The 12086-nt window shown below is 41.7% G+C and overlaps 1 protein-coding gene across 4 annotated transcripts in view; it reads left to right on the forward strand.

Annotated features, from left to right (window-relative positions):
- Nucleotides 1-9769, forward strand: part of KCNJ8 (potassium voltage-gated channel subfamily J member 8) — a 10613-nt gene extending 844 nt beyond the window's left edge. The window contains exons 1-3 of one of the 4 annotated variants that reach the window (XM_019515677.1): nt 15-80; nt 2684-3148; nt 7641-9769. In XM_019515677.1, the coding sequence (XP_019371222.1) occupies nt 2787-3148; nt 7641-8541 (1263 nt within the window). In that variant the 5' untranslated portion in view covers nt 15-80; nt 2684-2786 and the 3' untranslated portion in view covers nt 8542-9769. Of the gene's footprint in view, nt 1-14; nt 81-670; nt 1573-2354; nt 3149-7640 lie in introns of those variants that run through there. The other 3 variants (XM_019515675.1, XM_019515678.1, XM_019515676.1) reach the window with 3 other exon arrangements.
- Nucleotides 9770-12086: the final 2317 nt, after the last annotated feature.

Raw genomic sequence — 12086 nt, forward strand, 5'->3', positions numbered from 1 at the left:
CCGCCGCCGCGATGCGCACGCCGCGGACGCGGGCAGGCGGCCCCCGGCGCAGCACCTAGCGCCCCGCCTGCCCCCGCGCGGTGAGTCCCGGCTCGCGGGAAAAGCCGGAGGAGTTTGGCTTCTTCTTGCTACTGTCTTGCATTATTATTATGCCTGTTGTTTTTGCTACTGTCTTATGATGATTATTCTTAACATTATTGTTTTTGTTACTGCCTTATTCGTATTACTCTTTTTGCTATTGACTCATTATCATTGCTGTTACTAGTATTGTTCTTGCTACTGTCTTATTATTACCATTGCTGTTGCTATTACTATTATTCTTGCTACTATCTTATTCTTACTATTATTACAATTATTATTCTTGCTATTGCCTTATTATTTATTGTTCTTGCTACTGTCTTTTTATTAATATTGTTATTCTTGCTCCTGTCTTCTTATTGTTCTTGCTGTTGTCTTATTTTATTACTACTACTACTGCTGTTATTATTATTACAATAACAGCAGCACCCTAAACTCTTCCAGGTTTTTTATGGCTGTTGTAATAATGATGATTACTATTTACTGTTATTACAATTATTTCTTACTACTTTATTACAACAGCCATAGAAAAGCTGGAAGAGTTTAGGTTGCTGCTATTGTATTAGTAGCACTACTAGTAGTTTGTATTAGTATCTGCTACTACTACTACAGCAGCAGCAGCTGTTGTAATAATAATTATTCCTGTTTATTACTTCTACTGTAATAGCAATACAAAAGTTGGATGAGTTGAGGTTGCTGCTGTTACTATAGTAGTAGTAATATGAATAGCAGTAGTAGTAGTATTACAGTAGCAACAAATTAAACTCTTCCAGCTTTTCTGTTGCTGTTGTAATAATAGTAATAACAAAAAATAGTAATTATTTTTATTATTATTGACTACTACTACTACTGTAGCAATGAAACAGCTGGAAAAGTTTAGATTGTTGCTGCTACTATAGCAGTAGTAAGAGGAGGAGGAGGAGTAATATTACAGTAGCAATAACAAGCACTTTCAACTTTTCTATTGCTATTATAGTAGTAGTAATAAATGGTAATAATTATTATTACAACAGCAGTAGAAAAGCTGGAAGAGTTTAGGTTGTCGCTGCTGTTGTTGTAGTAGTAATATTAATAATAATACAATAGCAACAACTTCAACTGCTGTCTGCTCCTCAGCTCCAAATGTCTTGTCTTCTCCAAACAAAATAATGGATAATCTGGCCTGTAGTCTCTCCGTATTTTTTTTTTGTGAAGTGCATGGTCATTTGGGACCAGGGGCAGATTTTTGGGGGGAGGGGTGCACTCCCCCCACCCCCTTTGATGCCTGCTCCACCCAAAGTTTAAAACCAACTGTCTAGCAGTGGCACCAGCATTTTTAGTCAGGCAGTGCTGAGGGAGTCAATTGACTTCATGGATCGTTGTAATCTACTTGACCCCTTCTAAACTCTTCATTCCACAGGTGTTAAGGGTCTTCTTTTCTTTTTAATGGTCTTGCTGTTCCACCAACTAAGCTATCCTTTGATCTGCAATTCTCCTGTCTGTTAGTTGCTCCTGGTAAGGAAGCTCCCGTTTCATATCCCTGCAGATTGTTTTTAACTCATTCAAAGTTGTATTTCTTTTTGCTTCAAGCTTCAACTGAATAATACAGCCCTAGGTCCCTAGCATGTTAGCAAAGCTTCTATTTTATTTTTAACTGGAGAGAAAATGTGTGTTTTTATTATGTGATGATGTGCCTCAGTGTCTGCACCCCACTGTTCGGAATTCTACATACGCTCCTGTTTGGGACTAAGAACGGGGCACTTGTTCATGCAAATGAGTAGCATGTGAGTAGCCCAATTGGCTTCAGTAAGGCTGTTTGTATAAGAAACGTACATCGGGCTGGCACTGCTGTCTGGGGCCTTGTTAAATAAGGCCCTTGTTAAGGGCCTGATCCTGCAGATTCTGAAGTATACAAGTGACTGTACTCAGATGAGTATTTCTCAATGGGAGTTACATAGTACAGTAAAAGCTCTGTTATCCAGCATCCCCCGGGAATGTGGGATGCCAGATAACAAAATATGCCGGTTAATTGAGCAGCCCTGGCTGCCACTTCTTCCGCCGTGTCTGGGGCATCCCTCCACCTCCTCTGCCTCTCCCATGGCATCGCTGCCCTGCAGGACATGGAGGCAGGCACCGCACAGCCCCACACAGTCTGTTATGCCCCCGGGCCGTGGGGGCTTGGAGAAACTGGAAGTGCCATGGTGGGCACTTCCGGTTTCACTTTTCCTTACAAGCCGGCCTGCCGGTTAACAGAGCATACCGGCTTGTAAGATGCCGGTTACCAGAGAGTTTACTGTAGTTAGACAGGAAGGGCACGATCTGTACGATCTGTGCTTTCTGTTGTGAAACACCATTTCTTTTGATGGACAACTACAAGAACTTTCTGTGGCTTCCATTACTCTAGAAATGTCGGGAGGGGAAATACCAAAACTTTTAAAAATTGTTTTAAGAGCTTTTCCCTGATCAGATAATCTAAAATGATGAATTGAATGGAATAATCCTACAGCAATGTTTAATTTAACAGCTGTTCCCTGGGGGTCTACGTAATCCATGTGCTTAAATCAATTTATTGTCTAGGGAAAAAGTGAAACAGTGGCAAACCAGATCATGTTCTTCTTTTCCTCAGGACTTTGAAGACAAGATAAGGGTGGAAAGTGAGACCAGTGAAAAAGCATTTGAAGAACCATTCCCAATTTGTGCTCTGCTAAGTAGACTATGGTGGCAGGAAGATGCTGGCTAGGAAGAGCATCATCCCTGAAGAGTATGTACTGGCACGGATCGCTGCTGAAAACCTCCGGAAGCCACGTGTCCGAGACCGTCCACGCAAGGCCCGCTTCATTGCCAAGAATGGGGCATGCAACTTGGCACACAAGAACATCCGAGAACAAGGCCGCTTTTTGCAAGACATCTTCACTACTTTGGTGGACCTGAAGTGGCGCCACACACTGGTGATCTTTACGATGTCCTTTCTCTGCAGCTGGCTTCTCTTTGCCATGGCGTGGTGGCTGGTGGCTTTTGCCCATGGAGACATGGATAGAATAGACAACAGTAAAGGCAGTGCCAACTGGACACCGTGCGTGACAGATGTTGGGTAAAGTATGATACGCAAAACATTAGGAATAGGGTGATGGGATTGCCATGCTGCTCAAGTCTAAAATTAGGTTTTGGTTTTCTTGAACTGTATAATACAGTAGAGACAACTGAGACATGTTGTGTTTTCCTCTAGACACCATCAATCCTAGAAGCCCCCCAAGCTTAGAAAAGCAGATTTCTTGAGTCCTTTAAGGATGTAAAAGTGACAGAGACCCTGCAGCTTTTCATGTGTCTACACAATAGGTTGGTAACATTCCTTGCCTGTAAAAATAAAGTCAGCTGCAAGAGAGTTGCAGCACTGGGTATATGTTTTACATGCAGTGCCGTCTGCATCAGTGGCATCATCTCCAATATGGTGTGGTCCAAAGGAAATTTCACACCATGACAGTGAAACATGGCTTATGGGGCAAACTGAGAACATGGGTCCAAAGTTTCAAAGGTGATTATTGAAACTGGGTGTCTCAATTTCTGGCTTTCCTTATTTAGAGCATCTTTAAAAGGCATGTTTTCCAGAAACAGCAGAACATCTCTCCTCTTTTTAATTTCCAAGGTGGCAAATTAGGCCTCTTTAAGATGTCTCTAGCTGGGAAGCCAGAAATTCAGAAAGCATCCCATATTACTGGTCATTTATGAGGCTGATTTAGGCCATCAGTTTCAATTAAAGACTGAGTGCTGTGACATACTATATCACATGAGATCTGTTGCAAAAAACAGTATAGGAATTTTGGGAGTAATGTATTCAAATCACACAGAAGTGTTTTATTGTCCTGTAAATACACATACATAATGTCCCAAGCCCTGCAGTTTTTCAGAGTAGAAGCCAAATGACTTCAGGAGGGAATAGTATATAAACTGTATACTTACAGAACCAAAAGGATATCCGTTAATTGGATTTATGGGCAAGCAGTAAGAGAACTTTGCCAGCAATAGCATATTCTTGGAACAGAGAGGGCCCAGGACTATGTTGTTCTGTCTTCTACACCAGCACGAAGTAGGTTAGCAAACCAGAATGGTTACAGTTTACCCATGCTGCACTCATGTAAGAGACTTCACCAGGGACTGGACTGTAGAACTAATCCCCTTGTACAGCTTATGCAATTACCTAGGTACCTGTTCAACCAATTGACGACAGCATGATAAAACACAAAGCTCCCAACAGTGACTTCTTCACTGCTGCTGCGAGTCCTGCACCCCACAAGGTTTAGAGTGGTGTCATTGTTCTCACTGCCAACACAGCAAGCTGCACAGCATGGTGGGCTTCGTGGCTCACAGCGAGGGAATGCTGCTGCTGCTTCGAGCCTTCTGTGAGAGAGCCCCACAGTGGATGATGCTTGCAGCAGGAGCAGTGCAGGGAACACTGCCCCGACTGTGAGCCACACCAAGCCCCATCCACTATTGGTCTTGCAGCCGCAGGGTCTCCCTGAACTGTCAATAAGGTGTGATGGGATCTAATGAGTGATCCCACAATCACACCTCCTGCCTGACATGTGGCTTGGCAGGAGGCGCGATTGTGTGGGTCATGCATTAGATCCCATAGCACTTTTACCTGCCCTTAAGTCCATAAAACCAGAATATCCTTTTATTTCCCTTTCTGATTCAAAAACTATAGTAGTTTCTATGCGTATACCACAACTTTAAATTTGTGAGTATTTCTGGCTTAAGAAGGACCTGATTCTTCCTTCATTCCTTTCTATTTTCACGCTGCTTTTATAAGCGGCACTTTTCTTTCTTCTAAGCTAAAGTCAACTTCGTTGTTCCTGATTTTTTTTCTTCTTCTTAACTGTTATTTCTTCTGAAAAGAGCAATTAAGGCTCAGATCATCCCTGATAAGGCAGTTCTGTGAGGTTCCAGACTCACAGCATTTTCTTTTAATTGTCACAGGAGGGGAGGTAATGGGGTTTGTCCTGGCACAATTGGCATGTGGCTACACCCTACAAGCCTGTAAATCTTAGGTGTGGAAGGACCATCGGTATCCACCTTTCTACTTTTGGGCAGGAACCTCATGTCGTACCTTTCAGGTCCATGGCAGAAACTGAGCTCCAGTGGAGTCTCTCCTTTGGGACTCTGCTGGCTGTGACTCTGGGACATCCCCTCCCAAGGGGAAATCCATAGCGAGAAATGCATGCACTGAAGTTAACATTGACTCAGTATTAGCATTTCTTTGGAATCCCCACAGACAGTGCTTGCCCACTATACCAGCTGGGGATTCCAGGAACATGCCAGCATTCCAGTCATGCCCCCTGCTGTACAAATTCCCAATAGTCCCTTGCTCTTAAAAAAAGAAAATCCTCAGCTTCTTGCTTAGGACAGTTTTATGGCTTTTTAGTGCTGTTACCCCAACACAAAAGAGCTGTATCAGGACTAAAGTTCTGACGTTATCTAAATGCAGTCTGTCAACTATTGAGAAACCTCAGTAATTATGCTAAATTTATGCTACACAATACCTAGGCAAGTAGGAATTCCAATAAGATCATTACATTTGGTAGCAAGGGAAATCCTAAGGGTTATAAACAACCAGAACAAATGACGGAGTAGTATAACGTTTTATTTTAACACATGTTGCTATATAGTGCTAGTATGTATGGTGTTTCAGGCCAAAAGGTAGTCAAGCATCTTTGTTTCTAGTTGTGAAGAATATTTTTCCTTAATAAATACTCTGTTCTGTTAAAACTACCAGTTTGAACAGTTATGAAATAAAAATATGAACAGTAATACTTTTAAAAATAGCTGAGTCTCTGTGTGGTAAAAAGAATATTTGATATTTTTATTGTAGGTGGAAATAATAACAGCCAAAAAAATAAATCTGCATTTTGACTCTTTAATCCATACTAGGAACTTAAATAAAAGCTTTCTAAGCAGAGTCAAAGGACACCTAGTCTTGGAAAGTCTAACCCATACTTACATACCATTTTATATTTTTCAGTCTGCACAAATCCTAACTGAGCTTCATAACACTTCCTACAACCCCATTTTATAAAAATGGAAATTATTGCCAAAGCTACAAGGAGAGTTAGTGAGAGACCTGGAATTACTGAAATTAGAGTACTGGCTCCTAGTTCTGTGTTCACATTATTACACTACTAAACCACAGTGTTCTTCAACAAGAGAGGCATATAAAACAGATAAATATAAATAAATAAACAAATGGAGTTTAGTACATAAAAATGTAGAATTTTTAAAGGAAAGGTATCTAAAGGAAAGCTGGTCATTTTATACTACACAGCCTTGATAATGGTGAAGTAAAGTTTCATCTATAGACTTAATTTTGTTCAAAATATTCATTAACATATTAACCTTTTCATTAACTCTAGTTATTAATATATTAACCCCTTTGCTCCTTAATTCTTCATAAACCAAACACAGCCATACCACTGCTTTTCTGGTGGTTTCCAAGAATGAAAAAATAAATTAAAAAGTCCATGTTTGTAACCAAACCTCATCCAATGAGGTTTTTTAAATCTACAGCTCAGCACTCTTTTATTGGGAGTCACTCCGTCCATTGTATTCCCTTCCTGATACTGCATATGCCATAAAATATTTTAAAATTTTCTTCATGATTCTAGTCCTCTGAAAACATAATAAAAAGGGAGATATTTAAAAGCTGATCCAGTTTCCTTCATCTAAAACCAAGCCCAATACAAAGGAGTAATTTAGATACACTTTTCTGAGATGGTTGCATGTAAACATAACTCTTACGAGTGTGGATGTTACATATGGTTATGGACACTAGTATATGAAAAGGGCCCTTGTCATTAGTTGATATAGGTTTGCATAAAACCCTAGGAACTGTAAATAAACCAGATGCTGCTTGTCTGGTAACCTTTGCAATCCTAAATCTAGACTGAAATTTTGCAGCTAGCCTTGCCTTGACACTGACCAAAACCCTGGGTCCTAACATTCCCAACCTTTGAGGAGATGAGAATTGGGTGGAGAGATCCATTACCTTCTTTCTGTTGGTTGATCCCACTAGTCACTCATACCCTTGACCAGTATGGTTTCTGCAGGAATCGGATATCCTGGTGTATGATTATCCCCTATGGTCCTATTAAAGGTGTTCACAGGGTAGAGGGGAAACGAGTATAATTTAATAACCTCAGGCTATACTAATCTTTATAGTTTTCCCTCACTGCTTTGGAGGGTAGAAGACTTTTGGAGTGGGGGCTGTGTCAGAACACCCTGCTTGCCAACCTGGGGAGGAACATGGGCTGTTAAGGTAGAGAGGTTAGCTGATTTGCCAAAGCCAAGGACCACAGAATCGCTGTTCAGGACCGGCAGGCTCCTGAGTCTGCAGTACAGTAATTAGACCATGTCACTAATCCTGAAAATGTCAGACAGGTAAAGCTCTGCCTGAAGTCAATGGGAATTTTAAGTGCACAACAACTGTAGGAATGGGCGCTCGATCTACTTCCAACTGAATGTTCCCAGTTGACTTCGATATTTAGATCTGCTGTATTCAGATATCTTTAACTGAGTTTAAACCTTTCCCGTAGGTCTTTCACTTCTGCCTTCCTCTTCTCCATTGAGGTTCAGGTGACCATTGGTTTTGGAGGCAGAATGATGACAGAGGAATGCCCAACAGCCATCACCGTCTTGATTCTACAGAACATTGTGGGTTTGATTATTAATGCTGTCATGCTGGGCTGCATATTTATGAAAACCGCTCAGGCTCACAGGAGGGCAGAGACTTTGATTTTCAGCCGGCATGCAGTTATTGCTGTTCGAAATGGCAGACTTTGCTTCATGTTCAGAGTGGGAGATCTGAGGAAAAGCATGATCATCAGTGCTTCTGTGAGAATACAGGCAGTGAGGAAGACTACTACGCCCGAAGGGGAGATCATCCCTATTCACCAGCTGGACATCCCAGTGGACAACCCCATTGAAAGCAACAACATTTTCCTGGTAGCACCTTTAATCATTTGCCATATTATAGACAAGCGGAGTCCACTTTATGATATCTCCCCCTCTGACCTGGTCAACCAAGATTTAGAACTTATAGTGATACTTGAAGGAGTAGTAGAGACCACAGGCATCACCACGCAAGCAAGAACATCTTACATAGCAGAGGAGATCCTGTGGGGCCACCGCTTTGTGCCCATCGTAACAGAAGAAGAAGGAGTATATGCTGTTGATTACTCCAAATTTGGCAACACAATCAAGGTAGCTGCTCCACGCTGCAGTGCTCGGGAGCTAGATGAAAAGCCCTCCATCCTCATCCAGACCCTCCAGAAGAGCGAGCTGTCCCATCAGAACTCTCTAAGAAAACGCAACTCCATGAGGAGAAACAATTCCATAAGAAGAAACAACTCCATGAGGAGGACCAACTCCTCCCTCATGGTGCCCAAAGTACAGTTTATAACTCCTGAGGGGAATCAGAGTGCATCTGAAACATGATATTCAACCTCACACAAGGATGAGTCTCTTCTAAAGATGGAGAAACCAAAACTATGCATAAAGAAAGAAACCTGGAACATGAAGCAAAACAGAACTGTGCTAGAACTATTTATTCTATTGCTTAATGAAAGCATCACCTAGTGACAATAGGAAACACTATAGCACTTAGTACATTAATAATTAAAAAATACACTTAGAATAAAGGAAGCACAATTCAATCATAAAATATATTGTGTATGTATGTGTGTTTTAGTGCCATGTTAGTTTTTTTCTTGCCCTTCAAGGATATCTTCCATATGTTTTCCACTGTCTATTATAAACTGTATGTTTCTCTTTACTTTTGAGTAATCTACCCCCAGAGGGAAATGGGCTGATTTTCAATAATGTCATGTACTCAGCATCATGCAAAGATTTAGGTAGGATGTATAGTGTTTAAATCTGTCTTCTGGGCATGAAATCCTGGCCTCATGGAAGCAAATAGCAAAACTCACATTAATTTCACTGGGATCACAATTTCACCCCTGGTCTTCAAAATTTAGCCCTTTGAAAAGCCAGACATACTGAACTGAAGTAATAAAATGCCCATAAGAAAATTAAATCTCACTCTTTAGCTCCCTTCTTGGCAGTACCACCAAGGAGGTCAAGGACTCAAGGGGCTTGAACAGTGAACTTACCTATGAGCCCAAGCAGTCTTCCAGAGATACTCTGACAGTGTATTATGGAGGAATTTGTATTGCTGCTGTATCTTGTAGTGTATTTGATTGTAGGCAATTCCATCTCCATGCCTAGTGGTTGAATGAACATCAGTTTCACTTAAATTTATGCAAGATACAAAATACTGAATTTATCATATTAATTTCATGCTAATTAGGCCAAGTTCTGTTTTCTTGGTACGTATGAGTTATCACACCAAAGGCAATGGCTAGATTCTCTAATTTTACCCAGACTAATGTTATACTGAGGTAATTCCAGATGCATCTGTGGAGAGTTAATGCACATCAGTGTTCAAGAAAGGAAACACCAGATCTAGTATTAATTAGAAGTGAACTTAAAAACAAACAAACATCTGAATGACTTTCCACAGGACAGAGGTACCTAAATCACATAGGCATATTTAAAAAGTAAGTTCTTTGCTTGTATAATATAGGATTGGGATAGTATAAATCTGGGGTGACTATTTTTTCCTTAAACACAAAAGATATTTGCTATCTAGATACCAAAAAAAAAAGAGAGAAATTCTTTTTTCCTCCAAGTCAAAGTTTTTAAATAATCTTAGCACATCTTAGCATGGAACTATGACATGATTGGAATAACAGAGACTCGGTGGGATAACTTGCATAACTGGAGCACTGTCATGGATGTACAAACTGTTTAGGAAGGACAGGCAGAGGAGAAGAGGGGGAGTTGCACTTTATGTAAAAGGGCCATATGATTGCTCAGACCTCCAGTATGAAACTGAAGATAGGCCTGTTGACTGGGTTAGAGTCAGAGGGGAGAGCAACAAGGGTGATGTCATGGTGGGGGTTTGCTATAGACCACCAAACCAGGAAGAAGTGGTGGAGGCTTTCTTCAAACAGCTAGTGGAAGTTTCCCTGATCACAGGCACTGAAGTCTGCCTTGAGAACCAATCACCCTGACGCCTTTTGAGAGGGCAATACAGCAGTGCACAGGCAATCCGGGAAGTTTTGGGAGAGTGTTGGGGACAATTTCCTGGTGCAAATGCTGGAGCAGCCAACTAGAGGCCATGCTTTTCTTGACCTGCTGCTCACAAACTGGGATGAATTGGTAGGTAATGTAGTAGTGGGTGACAACTTGGATAGCAGTAATCATGAGATGATTGAGTTCAGGATCCTGAGGAAAGGAAGGATGGAGAGCAGCGAAGTAAGGACCCTGGACTTCAGAAAAGCAGACTTCAACTTGCTCAGGGAACTCATGGGCAGAATCCCTTGGGAAGCCAATCTGTGCAGGAGAGGAGTCCAGGAGAGTTGGCTGTACTTTAAAGAAACCTTTCTATGCCTTACTTCTGGCATCCTTTGTGTTTTAAGGCCCTGATCCAACACCACACTTACACCATTTTTTTTACAAACTTACACAGATTTTAAGAATTTGAGTCAAAAGATTCCAAGTGACTTAAGAGCCTAAATCCCATTAAAAGCCTGTTGATCTTGGGATGGTAGTGGGACAACCAATTGCCAACTTAATATAAAGAATGTGCTTTAGGGTTTTTGTCATTTCGAGCCTTAAAAAGTGTGCTGTATAGAGTTGATTTTTCTATGGGAGCTGCTGCTGTTCTGGACATGATCACTAACTGAGTATATAATAAGAAAGAGAAGTTAAAATGGCTGCTAGAAGCATCAACTTGCACCTCTGCTTACTAAGGCTCTGGAAGGATGGACACTGTACATTTACAGATACCACCTTCTCCATTGTTTTGGTGATCTGTAGCACCCGACAGTGGATATACATGTCGCCCCTTTGCCATCTGTGTCCAGAGTTACAAAGTTGTTGAAATTGTTTGTTCATTTGTTTGAAAATATCAATACACCAGTAAGTCAGATGCTGTATAAAAGCATTTTCTACAAAATAAAAAAATAGCATTAACGACTTATTCTATCTCTCTGAGCTTTTCACCGATTTCTCCACTGAGTCTGAGGCTGTAGCTAATCAAAGGACATCATCAGCTTTAAAATCACAGGCAAAACTTTCAAGGGTGCTGATGCTTAGGTTTCTACATCCATGTCAGCACCTGACTAAGAAGCCAGGCATTCAAGAATACTGAATACCCAGCAGACCCAGTTGGGTATAACTTCTGAATTTAATTGAACCCCAGTTGAGGATCACTGTGGTACTGTCTCAGCTTACCTCCGGTTCTCAACTGGGGTGCTGCTGCTGCCACCACAGCTGGGTGAGAGTGCCCTACTTCTGTGGAGCCAGCTTGGGAACAGGTGAGAGCAGGATCTAGCGCTGCTGCCTGCATTAGGCTCCACACAAAGCATAAGGAGCATTTTCACTCAGCCATGGCAGGGTTGTGAACCAGGGGGTTAGGACACTCGTATAGAAAGCAGGAGACATCAGTTTTAGGACCCCTTTGCCCAGATGAGTTCTGAACTTGTGCTTGCAGTTTGCTAACACAAGGCTCAAACCACTAGGCAATGGGTTTGGGCTTATCCTGTCCTGTCCATTTTCCAGTGCTCCTTTGAAGCTGTGCCACTGTCCCTTGTATTCATAATGATTGGATAAAATCATTGGAGAGCAGTGCAATGGTTTCTGCCTCACTGGGGGCAAAGGCCCAAGCTAGTATGCAGAGCTTTCCACCTTCCAGAGCAGCATCTATCTCAGTAAGCAACACACCTCCAGCTTGCTCTCTTCCATCTAGCCCCACACATCTCCCTTTCTTGACTCCTCTCCCCCTACAGCCTTTTCCCGGGTTTATGCTCAGGTATATGTGCATGTAGCCATATATATGCTTAGCCAGTGTGTAGCCTACTGTGCATGCTCAGTCCACATGTATGTACTTAGGAGTCCACAGTGAAGAGAAAGGGAAA

This window comes from Gavialis gangeticus, unplaced genomic scaffold (genome assembly GCF_001723915.1).
Source record: "Gavialis gangeticus isolate Ggan-Ray unplaced genomic scaffold, GavGan_comp1, whole genome shotgun sequence".
Lineage (NCBI taxonomy): Eukaryota > Metazoa > Chordata > Crocodylia > Gavialidae > Gavialis > Gavialis gangeticus.